A 22347-nucleotide genomic window follows, 5' to 3' on the forward strand; every position below is an offset into this window, starting at 1 on the left:
CTGGAAAAAAATATTTACAGAGGTCAGAGAAATGTTCCTATTCTAACCCACAAGTGTCTATTATCAGTACAGTTGTTTCCCTACTAAATCTTAAATCAGGTCCCCCAAAACCCTCAGTCATAATAGCTCTGTTAAATTCAACTCAAGTCAAAACCACTTAAACCATCCCAGCTATAGGAAATTAAATAGTAGCCTCAATCCAAATACCAGTGTTTTGCTCTTTCTGGTAATTGGTTTAGTAATGTTATTGTTTATTTTTGTCACTTTCAGTTTTAATGAAAGCTTAGCAATTGATAGTGCTTAAATATAAAAATGTCAAGGATTTATAAATCCAGTAATATCACCCCTAGTCAGTCATGTTTATTAACTTTGGTTATGATGGCCCCTCCCTCAGTGTAAAAGCACATGAGTCTATGTCTTCCTCTATGAAACAAAATCATGAGGTACTTCCAATGCAGAATTGACTGTCAAATGTGAAGTATGCTATGTGTGGCCCCTCCATTCATGATTCTGCACAGTGCATGGCTACACCCAGACATAAGAAGTAATACATATATTTATAAGTGTGAGTTGACTATATTGTTGTGGCTAAGGAAACATACTTGTATCTCTGCATATACAATTTGTGTCTGGCAATTAAAATCATTGTCTGGGCATTTGTAGTTTTTTCTCAGCATATTTATGGATGTTCCTGTACATCTGATGGTTGTGGTTGCATGATGAGTCTTGTTGAAGTGACTGTAATTGGACAATTGCAGCTTGGCATTTGCCTACGAGGGTTACTCCTTGGCATATGGTGGTTTAGTGAGAACATTTGATGGTTGCTGAATTAGGGCAAATGGAAACTGTGCTTGGGCACTTTAAAAATACCATTAATGTATGGTGTTTTAAGTTTGCACAGGTGTCTGAGCTGAGCACAAGTTTCTGCTCCTGAGTATAGAATCGCTATTGTCGGGAATATGAAAGTTGTGTGTAACATATGATTGTTGTGGCAAGGCACTTATTTCAGACTGGATATGGTCATTTGAGGCTGTGCATAATTATATTATAGGTCTGCCATATTATGGCTGTGTCTGGCCAGCTGAGGCTGTTCCTAAGCATGTTATTTTATGTTATGTTAGATATTTTTATAGCGCGCTATAGTTACTCCAAAGAGTGTCCCAGCTCGGAGCCAAGCGAAGAGATAACAGAAGTAGAAGACTATGGAAACAGATGAGTTTTGAGGAGTCTCTTGAAACAGAGCGGGTCCTGAGTATTACGCAGGAAAAATGGGAGAGCATTCCAGGCCAGGGAGGCTTTAACCGCAAGCGAGCTACCCCCCACCCTGGACCGGGAGAAGCGCGGAACCCTGGCCAACAAAAGAGCTGACGAGCGTAGTCGGAACGTAAAAGGCAAACCGCCTCTGCAGATAAATGGGACCCAGATTGTGAAGGGCCCTGTGGGCAATGACCAAGGCTTTAAACTTAACCCTCTCAGCCATGGGTAGCCAATGCAGGGCACGAAGATGAACGCGTACACTACTACTTCTGGCGATACCAAGAAGCAGCCTTGCGGCCGCATTCTGGATCACTTGTAGTTTATTCATGGAGTAACCGGGTAAGCCGACATACAGGGCATTGGCATAGTATAAGCGGGACAACACCAACGCCCGAATAACCGTTTCCTTGGCAGACCTTGGGAGAAGGGGGAGGAAACTCCTAAGAATCTTAAGAATGCCAAAACAACCGCCTGAGATCTTATTCACCTGGACAGAGAATGAGAGATTATCCTCAAACCAGACTCCTAGGTTTTTAGCGGAGCTCCCATTAGAAGACGGAGGGGGGAAATCAGGAGGCCAGATCTTGCTTCTGAAATCCAAGGGGAAGTTGACATAAAGAAGGATCTCCGATTTGTCTTCATTGCACTTGAGTTGGGGTCTGGCAAGCCACCCAAATACAGAAGACAAACACTTCTGCACAGGCAAGACGGAATCATCCCCCTTGCCCCAAGTAAAAAGAAGCTGGGTGTCATCAGCATAGGCTATCACCTTAGCCCCCAACTCTTTGGCCAGAAAGACCAGAGGGGTAACATAGATGTTAAAGAGAAGGGGGCTAAGGGACGAGCCCTGGGGGACACCTGTGGAGACCTCCTGCAGGGAAGAGGCTGCCGGTGGCATCCAAACCTGTTGGGCACGACCCTCCAGAAAAGACCTCAGCCAGGCCAGAGGCAATCCAGAGACCCCAATCTCAGAGAGGCGGGAGAGCAGCTTGGAGTGCGGCACCATGTCAAACGCCACTGACAAATCAAGCATAACCAAAGCTGCTCTGCCACCCTCATCTAAGCAGTCACAAATTGCTTCAGAAATCTCAACTAACGCTGACTCCGTACTATAAGATGCCCGAAACCCAGACTGAGCTGGGTGCAAAGCATCAGATTTTTCCACAAATTCCGTGAGTTGTCTGGTCACTGCCTTCTCACAAACCTTGGCTAGGCTAGGGAGAAGGGAGATTGGGCGGTAATTGCCCGGAACTGAGGGGTCAAGGGACGGTTTTTCAGTAAAGGAAGGATTTTTGCCTGTTTCCATTCCGGCGGAACCCAGGCCTCCCGCAGGGAGGAGTTAATAATGGCGTTGACCTCAGGATTGATAGTCTCCGCTACTGTTGCCAGCAGTCTAGCTGAGCAGGGATCCGAGGGCGAACCGGACTTAAGGCCCTTAAGTATTTTCAGAGAACTAGCGAGATCGACAGGGGAGAAGTCCGACAAGGCGTGTTTCAAAACACCCTGTAGAGGCACAATCAGCCCATCATCCACAAGAGGGACCGCACACGCAGAAAGAGTCTGCTGAATCAAACGGATTTTATCCAGGAAGAAACAAGAGAGGGTGTTGCACCAGCCAACCGTGGCCGGGCCAGTGCAGTTGAGAGTGTCAGGAGATGTGAAACTCTGCACTATATGGAAAATCTCCTTCGTATTGTTACAAGCCTGCTCAATGCGATCTGTGAAATATTGCTTTTTAGCCTGGCAAATGGCTGAATAATAGATTTTTTGACTACCCCTGAAAGCGACCTTAGCCAGAGGACAGTAACCACGGCGACGCCAAATCCGTTCAAGCTTTTTGCAATCCTGTTTGAGCACGCGCAGATCAGCAGAAAACCAGGGCTTCGATGGCGAAACTCTCGAGGAGCTAGAGGAGGTGGGAGTGTCCAGCAAGGTCATAGACTTATCTAACCAGTTAGTAAAGCCAGCGAGGCTCCCCTCAAGATCACCGGTAAGGGTCGGCCTAGAGGCCGCCAAGGCCCCAGCCAGGGTGGAGGGATCCACCTTTTTAAAGGCTGGTTTCCGAGAGATAGAGTCTGCCCCACACGGGCGGAACTAACTTCCAGGAGAAAAAAGTAATAAAATGGTCAGACCACACAAGGGGAAGAGGGTTCTCTACTAAAATATTAAAATTAGAACAGATAGGATCAAGGATATGACCACCCTGATGCTTTGGGCGGACAACCCATTGTGACAGTTGGGCAAGCTGAAGCATATCTTTTAGGGCAATGGCATCATTACACGCCCCTTGATCCAGATGAATATTCAAGTCTCCCAAGAACAAGAACTGCGAGAAACAAAGATCCCTGGTAATCAGCTCATCGCCCCAAGATTGTAAAGTGGCTTGGGCAGAACCAGGGGGGCGATAGACCAGCGTCCCGCCCAATAGGGAATGGGGGGAAAACCTGATACTAAAGTCCAACGCTTCTCCTGCCCCCCAGGCATGAGTCTCGCCCCTGATGAACTCCCACTTCTCTCTAAATATGACCGCCACACCACCACCCCTCCCCTCTAAACGATCAGCCCTAGCAACTTTGTAACCGAAAGGAATGGCCAGAGTAACAAAAGGGTCAGAGTTAGAGTCAAGCCATGTTTCCGTAAGGAACAGAAGGTCAACAGGGCGGTCGGTGAGCAGCTCTAAGACGTCGAAGTGATGTTTTTTGAGGGAGCGCACATTGATTAGGGGGGCTGAAATGGACGGTGAGGTAACAAGCTTAGGCCACAGGCCTAACGCAAGTGAGGCAGCTGGAGGAGCGGCCGGAAGACAGAAACCACAAGCAGCACAAACGTGCTCCTGAGAGACCAGCAGGTCAAACTGAGGGTGGGAGGGGCCTGAAGTCGAATTCAAATTTATTAAATCATCCCTACCGTAAATCAGCGCAGCCTGGGCGCCCCCAGGCCAACGGGCAGAGTAACTGGCCCTGGCCTCTGCCGGGACGCTTCCGGGCGCAGACGGGCTTGCCTTAGGCGCGCCTTCGGCGCGCCAGCAGCGCGCCTGCTGCGCTCGTCCGCTGTGCGTCTGCCCCTCGCGCATATTTGTAGGCCGGCAGCCAAAAAAGACTAGAGAGCGCACTGCCCAAAATGGCGTCTCTAGATGGCTGACCGGCAAAGCAGGAAGTAGGTGAAACCCCTCACACGCGCAAAGAGCAAATTTCCCCCAGCAAATTCCCACAACAAAAGTTAAAATGTTAAATAAGCTTCACTTCACGCACCCAGTAAAATCAGGGGCAATTCAGGCGTATCAAGTTTAAAAACACATTAACATTTAAATAACACGAAGTATTTAAAAAGGCACAGCACAGAAAATAAGTGATATGAACACGAGTGACAGGAAGTTAAAACCCCTGAAGGCCAGGCAGAAGCTGATTGGACCTGGCATTGGATGGTTATGCTGGGGCATATACTGGTTTGATCCGGACACACAGGGCCCGATTCACAGAACTAACTTAAGACAAAATCCTAAACTTAATACCATTTTGGTATTCTAAGAAGGCACTTACTCATTTTGGTATTCACAGAAGGCACTTACTCATTTCGGCATTCACAGAAGTTAGGAGTCCTAACTTTAGGGCTCCTAAATGCCTTCTGTGAATACCGAAAGTCTTAAAGTTAGGATTTTTCTCAGTTGAGGAGTAGTAAAGTTAAGACTCCTAACTTCTGTGAATACCAAAATGAGTAAGTGCCATCTGTGAATACCAAAATGGTAGTAAGTTTAGGATTTTGTCTTAAGTTAGTTCTGTGAATCGGGCCCACAATAATTTTGTCTGTATATGTGAGGCGTACTTGGATATTTGGGACTGTGACTAGGCATAAAATGGAGGTGCCTTAGGACTTGAGGCTGTATTTCAAAATATGAGGCTGTACTCGGAACTTGTGGGAGTTTGTGACTGTTCTTGGGCATTAAACAATAAGGGGCTCATTTATGAGCCCCTGCGTCACTTTTGCGCCGCCGGTGCGTCACTTTTTATGACGCACCAGTGGCATAAAACATGCGCCATGTTGCGCCATATTTACAAAAGTGACGCATCTAGGTAGATGCGTCACTTTGTAAACCCCTGCGCCACATTATACCTGCGCCAGGTATAATGTATGCAAGGGGGGCGTTTTGACGCAACAAAGGGTCGTAGAAGTGACGTAGTGAAATCTACGAGATTTCACTGCGCCACTTCTAGTGTGCAAATGCGTCAATTTCTTGCGCCTGCCTCACAGCAGGCGTAAGACTGACGCAGGCCCTTTCACATGGGGCTTGCCCCATGTGAAAGGACACATTGCTGGAGTTGCGTCACTTTTGTGACACACTCCAGCGATGCGTCACTTTTGCGCCTACAGATACGTCAGAAATACTGACGTATCTGTGACTCCTTGCGACATGATGCGTCATACTGTAAATATGACGCATCACTGGAGTCGCAGGGAGGGCGCAGTGAAAAGTGGCGCATCACTGTTTTCACGCAGTGATGCGTCACTTTTCATAAATGAGGCCCTAAATAGATACCTGAGGTTTTGCCTCAGAATATGAAGGCTGTACCTGTGTATGTTGTTGTACGGGTGCTGCCCTATGGAGAGTCTGCACCTGGTATATAATGGTTTGGTCCAGGTTTCTATACTGCTAGTTATCCATTTATCAGTGTTAAACAAATGTTTTTGTTAAACTAGCACTATTTGTAATTCGTTACTGATGTTAGTTTTCATGACTTCGCCAGTGTCAAAATACACTTCACATCCAGTCCTGCTGTGTCAACATCATCAGAAGTAATATGCAATCACATACTGTAAACAGAGACTGTCCCAAGGTTGGATGATATCACTTCTACTACACCTGGTATTTGGGGTATTGACATAATTGATTGTTTCCCTAAACATGCTCATAGTAACCTTGCTTTGAGCACCCGTGACTCTTGTGGACGTAGTCTGAACTCAACCCATGTGTCAGAACAGTCAATAAAACATTCATCTTGTTTTGGACCTTCATGCCCGCCCAAATAAAATTCTTTATTCAGTTTTTCTAATCTACCTAAAATGTGCACACCTTGTCTTCTAAATTCATACTGCACAAAGTAGAACAAAATACTTCTGTTGTGCTCATTGTATTCATCCTAAATTCCACCTTGGATTTCTGGATGATTCACCAGGTAGAGCAGTGCCCAGAGTAAAGCGGTGGTGGTGGTTTCCATCCCAGCTCCAAACAAATCAGACACAAGGCGGATCATGTTCTCCTCATCAAATGTAGAGGTGATATCTTGAGAGTCCTGGATTGGTAAAAAAGTATTCACATTCAACAGATAGGAAATATTAAATGAGCATAATGTATTTTGAAGATACCTAGCCACGAGGACTGATGAATGACATAAAATAGTTTTGTCTTCTTTAAGAAATGGCATTGATGGAAATAAAAGTATTACATTGTAGAACCAAATTGTATAGAAAAGGACCAGAACCTTCTAATAATGAATAATTAATGTAAAGCTTTAATTTGAAAACAGGGATTGATAACATTTGATATTGAAGATTGGGGTAAGGTTATATTCTGAAGGCTTAGACGAGTAGGTAATGAATGTGAACTACCTTTGTCTAGAGGGCGGTGGTAGAAAAGTAGGGGGCTGATTCACAAAGGTAAACTTAGACCTAAAGTCTAAGTTTAGGCCTGAAGTCTAAGTTTAGACCTAAAGTCTAACTTTACTACTGGTAAAGTTAGTTGTTTTGTCTAAGTTTGGATCGAAAGTCTAACTCAGACCAAAAGTCTAACTTTAGTAGTAGTAAAGATAGACTTTTGGTCTAAGTTAGACTTTTGGTCTGAACTTAGATCAAAAGTCTAACTTTACGAGTAGTAAAGTTAGACATTAGGTATAAACTTAGACTTCAGGTCTAAACTTAGACTTTTGGTCCAAGTTTACCTTTGTGAATCAGGCTCTAAGCCTTTAGCAATGGCATGTGTGGAATCAGTGACTCTAGTTTGAGGAGGATTGTTAGAGAGATATTTGCATCATTAAACGAGAAACTCAAATTGTTAGTGCAGATAGGAAAGAAGGAAAGGAGTAAAGAATAATGGAATCAATCAAGTGGACAATGGGTTAGATTTATTGATTTGTGTTTGCTCTACAATGTGCCAAATGTATTGCACTTCAACCACTTAGAAAATCTACTACAATATCTTTGCCATATTTCTGTAGGTATCAATGGTTGTTGAGACTGTGTTTGTATATCGATCCTCAAAGATCTGTGCAAAGGACTTGACATTGCTAGCGTACTGAGGCTGGTGGCCAGGCGCCGTTTTACAGAGTAATTGAGGTGTTCATGGAGCTGTTTAGATGCTGATTGAAGGCCTCTTTGAAAAGTCAAGGTATTTGAAGACTGGGTTCGTACTCTAATTAAGGACTGAGGTAATTCAAGAGTTGTGAACCCAGAGCTCTAAAGCTTTTGCCACAATATTTTGCTCATTGAAATGAGCTCCTTCGTTGTTGATAAAGATCATTGCACAAAACCCTCTTTCTTGCCAAGATCAAATAAAAAACTGATATGGACTTTACTCCCTCCGATAATTACTGGGTGAAATAACGTTTGCATCCCCTGTTGAATTTTGGTTGGTAAAACCTGTCTGAATTTAAAAGGGGAAAAATATGCAGCACTACAGAAGCAGATCTTTGTGCAGTAACCACCAAATTTAGAATAGCTTCCTGATCAGAGGATGTGATCGGCGACACTGAGGGGTCACATTCTATCGATATTCATGCTAATCTCAAGAGCTTCAACATTTCTTTATTAATTGCTCTGGCATTTATTATATTTCATTGAGACAAGAATATGATAAAGCCAAGTGTTTGATAAGATACCTGAAAGCAACTGTCCTAAAAATCCCCATTGTATCATGTTTATGTTATGGCTACTTGTGTTTCCCACATGTTAGATCAATTTATTGGAGGCAGAATTGACCAGTCAATGTGGCAGCAGTGAATACTCACTTGTGATATTTTAGTTTGGTAGAAATCAATCAAGTCTTGGGGCTCTTCAGGCATTCCATTCTCTCTGTGACTTTTGATTTCCTTCTTCACAAATTCCTCTATAATGGCACAGGATTTAAAGATAGCGTTATGAGGTCCTGGAAGATGCCGCATCAGCCAGGGGAAAACATCAAAGAGCTGGAGGGAAAGGCATTGGAGCTGATTAAGTGAAGTTTCCTTTTTTGATAATACCTTCAAAAAATCATAGTCAATAGGGATGGACAGAGTACTTTCTGAATAATTTTCTCCCTCTAGAATGACTGCATTCTACATTCTTGGAGAGTTTTTATCTTATTTGCATGGGTGTGCATGTGTGTCGAAAACAAACTGAAATTAGCAAGTGTATTATCAAAGAAATGGAACATAAGAGAATTGTGTGGTGGTATGAACCTTACAGCATCAGTAATGCAATGCAGGGATTAGGGAAGAGATATTGGTATTAATCCCTGCCTTCTTACATTTTAGTCCCACTATGGACCATTACCTTGATTGGCCACCTCACAAATATACATTTAAATGGTGTAGGACATCTAATACAAATTCTGGTGAAGGTGTCCTCTCTTCTTTGAAGAAGCACCCTCCAGACTAGTAATAAAGACCATAAAGTAAGAGGAGATGTTCTGTAGCCATGAGGCTTTTCTCCACTAGGCTGTGTAAGCAAGGGCAGCAAGACTGTGAGTGAGGCTGGATTAAAAATAGGTAACACTGGAGAACCCCTCCTGTACCAAAGGCAGTGGTTCACTTTCAGAGCAAGGTGAACTGGAGGAGCTTTACCCCCGCCATCCTGAAAACATTTATGAGGGATGGGTGCATTAATATATGTATATATAAAGATACATTAATTCCTCCAGTGGTGAAATAATGCTCAAAAGTCCTGCTTCGTCTTCGAAATGTTGAAATATTCCAGGAATTAGTTTTAAAAACTGCTCAATTGTTTGTACATCTTGCAGCCCACTTCTCACAGAGAAGAAGTTGCAAGAAAGGCCCATTGTAAGAGGTGGTTTTGCATGCTGAAATTGGATAATATCTCCATCTGGTACTAAAACATTTCCCAGGCCTTCTTTTGCCTTTTGTTCAGCTCTGACTGTTCTGCGTATCTGCCTGGTCTTGTTAGTTTAACGTAATTTTAACACACAGGTTGAGCATGGGTATGTGCATGAAGGAAATTTTATGTGTTCAATATATTGATTATAGGTAAATGTAGTGCAAAGTGCCCATATTAACATATTCTACAAAATACATTTAAAATGTATTGAGTACATACAGAGTGTTGATCTGCATTCCTATAGATTCTAAGTGGTCCTCAATATATGCTTTTCCATATTTGGAAGTGCCCTTTCTTTTTCTTCCTTACTCTGTGCATCCCCAGTCCGAGACTGTTACATAGCTTGTACTCACCAGTGGTCAACCCTTCCCTTTAGAATCAGGATTTTTTTTTCTATGTCGCTGTCTCATTTCCTGGTTAAACACTCAACTCCTGCTGCCACCGCCTACCCCCACACATTCCCAGTGTCTCTCATTTTCTGTAACTCCCATATCCATCAACACTCCCTGGCCCACCCCTCACCATCTGTTGTCTTACAGAGCCTCAAACAGTGCCACATCTCTTATTCTTGTGTCCTAACTCAGTCCCACTTTCTAGTCCACCTAACTCTCAATTATTGGAGAATCTAGTATCTCTCATCTTTTTGAAACTCCATTGTTGTGCCTTTTCCATTCCTTTCCCTCACTGTTGATCTGCTTTGTAACTGTGTTGTCAACTTCACAACATGATGGAGTTCCCTACTGTAGACAATGTATCTTTGTGCCCCAGAGCCACTAAGTTATTTCATTTTTATGGGGCAAGATTGCTGGCATTTGGCTGTATGGGCATTACATGATTGCTAATAGCTTCCACTGCATGTGTTTTTTCCCTTAAACAGGGCAAATGCTCTGGGATAAACCAACTATTATATTTGATGGCTGTGTATGACCACTGAAAAGTGCACACAAATTGTGCAAGTGGCACTAAAGACAAATACTCTATGTAAGACACAGCTAGGCTTTTGCCACCTATGTCGTTAGCTAATCCCAAGTCAATGAATTGAGAAACATTAATGACATACTGTGGGCAAAGCTACAGTGTCAGAATATCAAATCAGTCCAGTTTTTGACATTCGAATAATACATCTGTTATTAAGCAAGTCAATTTCGTGTGTGCCTGCAAGTTCCCAAGTCCAGATGCATAATTATCAAATTTAAAACATGTAAGTTGCACCCATATGGATGTGGATAAGGAAATCGTGAGTTGAAAGAGCTATGCTTTCAGAAAACCATTACACCAGATTATTGTAAAAGTCTGGATTCTTTCACTTTTCTATAAATTAGGCTTTGGAGCTACTGGAAACACCAATATTGTGACATTGTAATAGTTAAGGAAAATTAAAACAATCAGCAAATACAGATTTTATTGCAAATGTCACAACAATATTTTCTAGAAAGGTTGTTTTGGTGTGGTTTCAATATGTTTTATTATTTTGTACTAAATTATATTGAAACTATAACTTATCATTTCTTAGCTTACATTTTATTTAGCTTTGTCTATTTTTTCATTCTGTTCAGACTCTGCTCATGTTCCTCCTCGGCTACATCTGCAATTGTGCTCTACCTGTGTTCGCTTTTGTCTCCTGCGAGTTTTATCCTCTCTTTCCCTCTCCTTACATGCCATTTTCCTCTTTATTTCTGCTTCCCCCTCATTCCCCTTAACTTTTTTTCCTTCTTTAGCTTTTTACTCATCCCTCTGCTTTTGGTTCTCATTTAATTTTTCTCTACATGGCCATCCCTCTTCTTGTCTGATTGCCTCCCCACACCTATTACAAAAAACCTATGTCTTATTTACCTGCCTTCCATTCACATGCTTAATTTTTACCTGTCTCTCTTCAAACCTTCAAATATCTTACTTCAAGGTGTTTCTTATGACTAACAAATAACATAGAATATGATGCTATTGTGAGACTCACCCGGGCCCCTATGCTGCCTAGCTTATTAGTAGCATCATCAGTGGCTTCAATGAGCTGATGGAATTCTTTATCATCCCTGGAGAAGGTATGCCCAAAAACCACAGCAGAGATCACGTTGGTGACAGAATGGACGATTGCTGGAGAGGGATCCAGGCTTTTCCCTGTGAGCAAAAAAGAGAAAGAGTCACTGGAGCATCCTCCAGCAAGCCAGAGTGCTTACATGCCCACATCTGAAGTCCTGTCAAAATAAGAGAAGGAGAATATGGATGTGAATGATGTGCAGACTAGTTCAAGGGAGTGTTTCAAACATACACCATCATGCTGTTTTTCTTAATTCATAGCTGTCAAAGTTATTCCCTGGATGTTGCTGATGCAGGGACATCTTAGCAATATTAATAGTGAAATTGCAAGTGTTCCCTCCTAACCAAGATAATGGGCACTCAGTCTGCAATGGAAAATTGGTCTCTGAGGCCTCTTTCACTTGCTGGGAAACCTAGCATATTTTAAAGGCTTAAAAGATGTTGTGTGAAGATTAAATTTAGCCAGAATACAAAACAATTATTACAGTTGAAATAAGGAATGTTACAACACATTACACATTCTGTATAAACAAGCAGCACCTTCAAATTCAATTCAAAGCACAAAACAAAAGAAATTTCAAGTATACTCTGTAGGTTTTTTGTAGGGTTTAACCCAGGGAAAATCTACTTGTAGTGAGTTTTTGACCTGCCTCTTTTTACATTTTACAATCTTTATGATGTTTCAGAAAATCTCAAAGTTCTTTTCAAATATCTCAAATTTGGGGAAGTCATACTTTTCATCCCCTATGCTACAATCTACATTACAACATGGAAATAAGTGAAATAAGGTTCTCTACGATATATATTACTGAGTTATTGATCAATGAAATACATATGGTTCACATCACTGTTTTTTTTTTATTTGAAAGGCATTGTAGAACAATGTGTAATTAGCTGGGTATTGGCAATGAAGGGAATGTTTTAGCACTAGTACAGTTCCCAAGTACTAACTAAAAGTTAAGATCAGCCTGACCGTCTAAACTGCATAAGAATATTCTTCAAGGGGGTATTCTGATTACTAATAAATGTCAGATTTGGTTGCCAACATTTTGATGTCAGTGTGGTTAAAATAAATTTCAAATGTCTATTTAGCAGTATTCTTGTACCCATTAACATTACTGTCACACCAGTTTACATGCTATAAATGTTCTCGAACTGTTCACCGAAAAATCAACCTGTATTAGGTTTTTCATCTGCTTCTTTTTTAGACTCTCCAATCTGTTTAGAAAGTTTATACATTTTCCAGAAATGTTACATTTGCAGAAATAATGTCCTGGTATTTCACACTCGTCTTTCTAAAATCTGCATAAATAAAATGCTAGCCAGGGACAGTTTTATAAACCATATTTTAACCGATTTAGCAGACCATGAAACAAATATGGTTTGAGTTTCAATTTATGTTTAAATGAACAACCATCCAAAAATGCTATGTATCTGATTTTAAACTGTACACCATATCTACTGCTTCCTAAGGCCGCGTGCTTATTATGCGACTCGCAATACCAACGTATATTGGAAATCCTATTCTATTTATTTTTTATACATATCCTCTCACTATTGTACCACATGAGTTAACGTGGCATATAAATGCCTACATTCAAAATACACATTAGATGGTCACAATAAATGAAGAGGAAAAGGAAACTTTACTCAAAAAAACGCTTTCCTTTTGTAGACTTCTCCGTCCCCAATCATGTATTCTCCAACACAAGACAAGAAAACACATAAATGACATAAACGTAAATGATAACTTAAAGCCACAGAACTGAAACCTCATATAAATGATAGAACTATTCTATGCATATATGAATACTTTTTCTTAGATCGCTCAACAAAAACAAGGAAAAAAAATACAGAAGTGCCAATCATATACAATGGTTCTTTTCTTAATGTTGGAAGGAAAAACTACTCCTAAGAAGCAGTTGATGAATCTATGGTGTAAGAGGTCTTCAGTGTACAGTTTAGTTTGATTGATCCCACCCCTAACTGCCTTAATTGGATCACCCCCCTCTATGATACACGTGTATCTGATTTTGACAGTGAATCAGTTCATCAGTGACATATTGTGATACAGTACTATATAAGCATAAAGATTAATATCACTTTGTAAGCTACTTCAGATTTGTCTCTGATGGACTCTGTGTAGAGAACTAATGAATGTTAGATTGCGTGGTAACAAATAATGCCAGTGCAATATGATGGTCAGCAACAACTTTGTACCTTGAAAATAGTATGCATGTTAGCACTTATTCTATTAAATGATCCTGATTTGCTTGCTGTCAGGCAGCATATCTTGCAATCGATAATAATAGATCTTACATTTTACAGAATTATGGCAGCCATCAAGTGTCTAACACACATCCCTCACACTGCTGTAATAAATTGCTAGACCCAGGAAAGGAATTTGATTTGAAGTTTTATTAAGAGAACATGCTGCATTCTATTAATAGATATAAGTATGAGAAAGGATTTATCTTTATTAAAGTATTTGTCTATAATGTTTTGTGTTGTAATATGTGTGGCTTAGAATGTCTAATGTTTTCTTATGCTATCAAATACATAATTTTATATTGATATTTCCTAATTGAGTGGATAAGGGGATAACATTCTATATCTGCTCTTACATGAAAGAACTAAGGGCCTGATTGCGACATTGTTAGTGCTATGCTGGCTTTGCACCGGCACAGCACCACCAAAGGTGCGCAAAGCCTGATTACTATTTGAACTCGTGCAGATGGGCAGTCCTTTTGATGTTCTTACGTTGGTGCCCTGAAAAAGGGCACCAAAACGGGAATGGCAAAATTGTTCCAGCACAGTATGGACTGTGAAGTCCATGCCGTGCTGGAACTGGGGGTGCAAGCAGAGAGGGGGGTACATGTTGTGCCCCCCTGAATGCATCCCCATTTGTTTCCCCACCGCCAACCTTTTTGTGGTGGGCTCACTGCCATGAAAAGGCTAGCGGTAGAGGACCTTGAAATATCCTTGCGGGACTGTGCCTGTCCCACTCAGCATATTGCATTGCCGGTCTGCCGCTCCACCACCAGGGAATGGCGGTTCCCTTGCGCAGCTGACAGTCCATACCCGGAATGGCGTAGTAAGTTGTAATCTGGTGGTCGTACCACCGCCACTGCGTATCTGGTGGTCCACGGACCGCCAGACTCGTAATCAGCCCGTAAGATCTTCTGACATCTTCGATTCAAGTGGTTAGGTATGGACAGCTCACATGATAGGTGAAGAGCCAACACTTTGTTTTAGACCTATGTAATTGTACAATATGAAATGTCTCAAAGGTAATCAGGCTCTCCACCTTTAGCGAAATGCCCATCTACTTAGGATACTCTCACACTAATAGGAGTCACATGAGTCCTATATTACCAGAGAGAATGCATGCTTATAAATTTCACAAACCTGTTTCTCCACAACTCAAATTAGGAGATAGGAAGGAAAGTAATCCTTGTGGCACATCCCTGATTAAGCAAACGAAAAATAACTAGTCAATTAGGATACTGAAATGGTCTCTTTCTTATGTTTTCACATTTCAGCCTTTTAAGAAACCACTCTGTGCTTGTGGCATGAATCTTTTTCTACATTTTGGATACTTGATTGACACAAGTTATTTCTATTCACCTTATTCCCTCATGGGAGAGGAGCACAACCCCACTAATCAAAGTGTATCCTAAACATAGCCTTTCTGCTGTCATTATCCTTCTGCATTCGCAGCCTCTTTTCAATGGCACTCCAGCCACGAGACTTCTGGGAAAAGCTGACTTTTTACAAACCTGAAGAATGCCCCTCTCTCCATAAGCTTTAGATCACAGATAGTAACAATACACAGGAGTATAGCCCGTTAACCCAGATGAGACCGGGCGAGATATGTAACAAAAAACAATGTCTCAACTGGAAGGTATATTTGAGGGGAAAGCAATTTAGCAAGGTGAAGTAAATCACAAGAGAACGGAAGACAGGGAGGGAGACCACAGCATGAGCCAAGGATTGGGAAAAAAAGGTTTACATACAATTCCGCAAGTAGTTAAGAAGCACTTGTACAATGACCCTAACACACAAGGTGAAGACTGAACGTGCTGATGAATTGTGAACGACGCAGTGACACAGAAGTGTGAAAAACAGCATGAACGGCGCAATAGAGAAAAAATACAGAAAAAATACAAAGGTCCACAAACAATGTAAATATATACAATTAGGTACAAAAAATTATTTTTGATGGCTTTGTTGACCACAGGAGGGCCTAAGTTCTAGGCTGTGTAGTCGACGGCGTTTCGACCTGGGTAATTTCAGGTCATCATCAGGACAGAGGTCATAGGTTAAAGGGTAATGTTTCTGGTAGAAATAAGGCGTCGCGTAATTAATTGAATAACTGGCTGGACGCTGTATGATTCAAGGTTTCGGAATCCAGGATGGAAAAGCACGCCAACTGGCCAGCCGGCCAGAGCGTGAGGCTGGAGGGAAGGATCGGGGGGGGGGGGTCATACAGGGCGTGAAGGCAGTATTTATGTTGTATGGTACCAGATGAATCACGTGGGGAGAGGAACCAGTATTAGGCGCGAGGGCGGAATTAATTTGTGGAGGCCCAGACACGTCAGCGCGGAGAGTAGATCAATCCAAATTGAGGAACGAAACCTCTGGGCAGTGGGCTGATTCGTCGTTCACAATTCACCAGCACGTTCAGTCTTCACCTTGTGTGTTAGGGTCATCGTACAAGTGCTTCTTAACTACTTGCGGAATTGTATATAAACCTTTTTTTCCCAATCCTTGGCTCATGCTGTGGTATCCCTCCCTGTCTTCCGTTCTCTTGTGATTTACTTCACCTTGCTAAATTGTTTTCCCCTCAAATATACCTTCCAGTTGAGACATTGTTTTTTGTTACATTAGATCACAGATAAGCCTGGAAAGATTGAGATTCTGCTTTGATCCTAAAGTTCAAACTGGAAAAAAAGCATAAAAAAGGATAAACTGTGTCCTACCATGCCAGTGACTAGTTAATTGTTCTGTAAAAGATAGATTATCACATAAAAGTACTACAAAGGCTGTGCTAGGAGTACATAAGGGCTAACAAGGAGCATCCATATGTCCTGTTGATGGCACCCATTGGACAGTCATGGCCACTGTTCCTTTCTACTTCAAAATCACTACTGTCTTTACAAGCTTTTTCTGGCCCCCTAAAAGCTCTCACATAGGCATATTTACAAATATGTTCTGGGTTGACCATTGTGTTGCTGATAGATACAAATACAATCATGGGCCATTTAAGGCTTCCACTTTATGTCATGGTCTTTAGGTGGGCAGTCAATAAAGAAGTTTTATGAATATCACTAAATTTGTTGTAGAAGCAATGGTTTCACTAAAAGGTAATGCAGAGAAAAGGCACAAAAATACAGGGGCTATTGGTGTGACTGGGACGTTGGACTTCAAATACTAGTTGATAAAATGATTATCAATTTGTTGGACAATATAAAATAGAGAGCCACCACAAAATCCAGATCTACTGATTGGTTTGTAGATTTGGCTGTGATTCAAATGTCAGAAATATATCCGACTATTTCATAGCCCCACTGCTAGCCAATAAATCCCCCACTTTATTATTAACCGGCTCAGCAGTACTAATATTAAGGAACACGGAAGGACGAAGGATGAGTTCAACAGACCTACCATACAGTGCAGTACAGATTTCAATTTAGTGTTTTTGCTGGTTAATTAATATTGACCACTGTATCAGATATAGATTTTCTAGCAAACTTTGGGGGAGGGGGCGTCAGATTATGTACAAGACCCTTTACATCCACAGCTGAAGAGCAGAAAAGGAATCTCCTGGGAATACTACATTTTCAATATTTCTTTTCAAGAGATAAGTTGCTTACTCTTTTCCTTATGAATGAGTGGTAATTCTAATTCTGCCAGAGATGTGAGACATGTCAACAGTTTAGGGGATATTCTGTATGAGGTTTGACCATTTTGTAAGTAGAATGCTGGTGAATGAAGTGTGCCTTGGCTTTGTGTAGAATGGCAATTTAAAGTTAACCAGGGTTTTTTGGGCAACGATCCCTTAGATTAGATCCTTCCAGAGGCATCGCCACTAGAAGACAAACTACTGGACAACCATATGTGCCAAGGGATGATCTCCCTCACTTATAAAAAATATATCAATAACTATCCAGATACACTCCTCCACCTACGCCACCAATGGGAGACATATCTGGATGACATATCTGAGGAAGACAGGCCTAAGACCCCAAGGAGCTGCCGATCAGATCACAGCTTTAATTCGTTTAATTTAATATACTCCATAGTTCCTATGTGTCCTGGAATGTCAATTGTCAAGATGGGTAGAATGAACTTGTTGGAGAAAATGTGGATAGGAGGGTTCCTTCTTGCATATAATTTGGGGGTGCCCAGTAACTACAATCTTCTGGGGCGCTGTTGTACATTGTATCAATATGGTATGTGGAACGGATTTTACGCTTTCAGCTAAGTGGTGTCTTCTTAATGTCTGTGATGCCACAGGCTTAAATCGTATGGAGCAGATCTGGGTGACCCTGGTATGATTATTGCCAAACAAAATATAGCGCAGCTTTGGAGCACTAGAAAAGAGACTTAGATTGGTGTGCGGTGGCAGACATGGTTGTTTATACAAGCAGAGGCTGCCCTAACAAGTGGGGGAAGATATGGGGTAAATAGAGTACCTATACGGGAGACCCATGTGCTGGCCCGTTGCATTGTCCTCAAGTACTAATACCACTAACTGTGCTGCACCAGCACTACGTCAACCTGTATTAGGATAGGCTACAGCTTGAGTATTTGTTTCAAAAAGAGAGAGCACTAAATGTAATTAGAATCCTCATGTGTAACTTTTGTGGTGTTCATGTTCACTACTGTCTTACTCTGTGCCTAATAAAAAGATACATAAATGAAAAGGCAAGGGTTTTGGTGTGTGTTTTCATTGCAAGTTGAGAGCAACTGTGCTTTCTTCTAAGGGGCCCTTTTCTAGGTAGCAGATTCAGCCACATTGTTGGGAGAGTTCAGCCTTTAGGGGATGACATACTGTAGAATGAGGTCATGGGACAGCAGGAGTGCAGGTGCGGAGGAGTGTATGAGGGGATAAAGGAAGTGAATTTTGTGCTCACACCCTCAAAAATGGTAAAATTGGGTTACGTCTGATTGGCAAATTTAATGTCCCGTGCTCTCCATGCCACTGGAATCAAGCTATCCTGGCTGAAGAGGGGTGAAACCCCGAAACCGGTCCTAGGATGCTTGTTTCCAGTCCAGGGAGGACCTGGCCTGGCAGTTCGGGCTGGACTGTTCCCATGGGGCACAGGGTCAAGACTGATTTGCATATGGCTGGGTCCAAACTGGAATGGCATGGTGAGCAAAAAAACGATGGATTTAGGCCCAGATCTCTGTACTGGGGTGAATGTATGACATTGTTCTGCATTCTGTCCATCAATTGTTCTTTTTGCATTTGTCACCCCGAGTGGGACGGGTATGCTCAGACGTGAGTCCCGTGCTCTCCATGCCACTGGAATCAAGCTATCCTGGATGAAGAGGGGTGAAATCCCGAAACCGGTCCTAGGATGCTTGTTTCCAGTCCAGGGAGGACCTGGCCTGGCAGTTCAGGCTGGACTGTTCCCATGGGGCACAGGGTCAAGGCTGATTTGCATATGGCTGGGTCCAAACTGGAATGGCATGTTGAGCAAAAAAACGATGGATTTAGGCCCAGATCTCTGTACTGGGGTGAATGTATGACATTGTTCTACATTCTGTCCATCAATTGTTCTTTTTGCATACTGTAGAATGATGTCATGGGGCAGCAGGAGTGCAGGTGCGGAGGAGTGTATGAGGGGATAAAGGAAGTGAATTTTGTGCTCACTCCCTAAAAAATGGTAAAATTGGGTTACGCCTGATTGGCATATTTAATTTCCTTATAAGTCCATAGTAAAGTGATCTACCATATTCTCAGAGCAGGTAAATTAAATGTTACTAGTGGGCCTGCAGCATGTCTTTTGCCACCCACTTACGTAGCCCTTAAAAACATGTCCCAGGCCTGCTACATAGTCATTTATGGCTCAAATCAGAACAAGCAACATTCAAACAACCATGGACGTATGGAGTATTCAAAGGGCTATTATATTTTAATCTACAATAATAATTATGCTTTATTTATTTATAATTATTTTATATTTTACATTAAATTAAATGCATCTATATTTTGCAAAAGTATGAATACTTTAATTTAATTTAACATTAACAATTTGTGTTTATGCAGTTTGTGAATATATCCCATAGTGTATTGATGGCTTAGCCTGACAATCGGCTAAGAGGGAGGCTGATATTGAAGAAAAGGACAGATTTAGTGTGTTTCCCATAATTTCTGGTTCATTGGAACATGTTCTAGGATGACTCCATGTGGGGACAAATTGGAAAATAAGGCATTTGGGTGCACATGCATCAACCAAACAAAAAGCGATTCCTTATTAGCGAGAAATAAGGAATCGTTATTAAGGAATCGCTTTTGGGCATGCATCAACAGATTCGGTAAATATTAGCGATTCCTTAAAAATCGCTATTTTTACCGAATAATTAATAGCGGGGCATGCAAACTCCGATTAGCTAATAGCGAGTTCGGTAATACCGAATTAGCTAATAGCGAATTCGGTATTAGCGAAATCGCAAATGACCGCGTCGCTCCGGGAACGTGTAGATGACATCACCAACCAGGAAATACTGCAGCCCCACCCTCATTGCCTCGACAGAGGAGCAAACAGGAGCTGTGAGTGAAGACTGCCTGTGCAGAGTGAAGCCACACCGACTGAGCTATCCGCCAAACCAAAGAACCATGGAGAAGGAAGCACCATCCAGCGCTGAGGCTGCACGCAAGCGCAAGTTCTCCGACAGGGAGCTGGAGCACCTGATAGAGGGAGTCAGCAGCAAGCATGATCGCCTTTTTGGTAAGCTGTCCCTCAAGGTGCCTGAGGGGGAGAAACGGCGCATATGGCAGCGCATCCGGGAGAGGGTGAATGCTGTTGGTCTGACGCCCCGCAGCATTGACGACCTCAAGAAAAGATGGTACGACCTGCGGAAGCATGCTAAGGAGAGGATTGCGGAGAGGCTCCGGGAGGCGACCAGAACCGAAGGCAGCCCTTCGACGGTCCAAGCCAACACTGCCCTGGAGGAGCTGGTGGAAGGGACAATCGAGCGTGAAGCCGTCGTGGGAGTGACCCAGATGGACACCTCCGGCGCAGCCACAAGTGCCCAAGGTAAGATGCATGCCTGTGCCCATACCCAGCATAGCGTAAATCCATTCCCGTGCCCCCAGCAGGATATGAATGTGCATGCAGCTTTGGACCACACAGCTTTACTGTTAACACTAGTGCATCATGGGAGTTGTAGTCTAGTCAGCCCAGTGTGCATGTACAGGCGTAAATACAATTACGAATCACCACATAAGGTGAACATGGATAGAGACTGTTTATTTAGTGGATCACAGAGGGACATGTATGTGTACGACACTACGTAGGTGTAACTATCCCACTAACCATGCACTGTTTCACACACAGATGCATCTCCTGGGGAATCGGACGACAGCGGGCAGCTGATTATATCCGAGACACCTGTGGATTCCGACATGGAGACAGCGCAGGATGCGCATACATCACCTCCACCTGCCACCCTACCACCACCACCACCACCAGCACCACCAGCACCAGCACCAGCCACACCAGCTGCAGCTACAACAGCCACTAAAGCGCCGAGGCGCAGGTCCCAAGTTGCGCACTTGCAGGTGATGGGAACACCCTCCACACAATTGGGACAAAGTCTGTGCACCATCACACCGCCTGCTGCACCACCTCGACGCGGCAGACTGCCACAGCGGCGCAGGGCTCGGCCAAGTTCTGTCTCCTCAGGCGACCTTGATCTCCCACAAACTTCTGCCATCGAGGAGAGGATGCTGCGTGTACAGCGCCTGCAGGGACGACACATGGCAACAATAAGCTCAAATATCGTGCGCCTTGCAAGGGAAATGCGTGCCATGACTGCGGCAGTTAGGGACATGACCACTGTGGTGGCAGAGGGCAATGGGCACCTCAGGGAGGACATCCATGAGCTCACCTGTGCCATGAGGGAGGGCCATGAGTGCGAGAGGAGGAGGCACCGTCAGCAATTGGTGCGGTCCGCGGCCTCTACAAAGGCCATCACACGTCTCAGCAACAGCACCGCAGTGTTGGCACGCCGCTCGGTGTCCTTGCAGGTGGACCTTGGGCACTTTTGCGGGGATGTTGCCAAGGCACTAGGGCAGATGACCGCTGCTGTCGAACACCTACAGAGCGGCACATTCAGTGCTGGTGCATTGGGAGGGGAAGACGGCAGTGAGGCTGCCTCGAGTGTCAGCAGTGTGTCAGTGGCAGAGGCCAGCACCAGGCGCCGCAGTTCGCGGGCCTCCACGGGGACAGGCCGTGGTGAGGCATCGGAGACACCTGAGCGGAGGCTTGGTGTACGTGGCAAGCGCCACTAGACAGATTTACAGCCATACCTGACCGTGGTGGGGCAACCATGGTCCTCCCCTCCCTGAGGCTGCACAGCCATGACTTTAATGCACATTTGTAATTACTTTTGTCATGTGGAGCATTATTTACATCGCTTGTTTGGTTGCACATACCGCAGTGCTACTGTGCATTAAACAGTTGCACCCCCAACAAAATAGTAATGTATCATTCTCACCTGATTCAGAAATGATGTTGCATGATGTATGTCCGCCTCCTATGGCCCTCTGCTGTGTTAGGGACGTGGGCCTGTCGGTGTTGGGCGGGTGGTTGGTCATCCCGGTGGTCGTCATTCCTGTCCACCTCTATGGGTATCCCCCTTCTGGTCGCAATGTTGTGCAGCATTGCACATACAGCAATATTCCTGCAGCAGGTTTCAGGTTTGTATAGCAAGGCGCCGCCAGTCTTATGTAGGATTCTA

The 22347-nt window shown here is 43.2% G+C and overlaps 1 protein-coding gene across 1 annotated transcript in view; it reads right to left on the minus strand.

The window, feature by feature from the left end:
• The window catches only part of LOC146786131 (cytochrome P450 2J2-like), a 110774-nt gene that overhangs the window by 37718 nt on the left and 50709 nt on the right, over positions 1-22347 (minus strand). Inside the window, exons 4-6 of the mRNA XM_085635635.1 lie at positions 11294-11454; positions 8256-8432; positions 6404-6545 (exon numbers count right to left, since the gene is read on the minus strand). Of these exons, the coding sequence (XP_085491761.1) occupies positions 6404-6545; positions 8256-8432; positions 11294-11454 (480 nt within the window). The remainder of the gene's footprint in view (positions 1-6403; positions 6546-8255; positions 8433-11293; positions 11455-22347) is intronic.

This window comes from Triturus cristatus, chromosome 11 (genome assembly GCF_964204655.1).
Source record: "Triturus cristatus chromosome 11, aTriCri1.1, whole genome shotgun sequence".
NCBI lineage: Eukaryota > Metazoa > Chordata > Amphibia > Caudata > Salamandridae > Triturus > Triturus cristatus.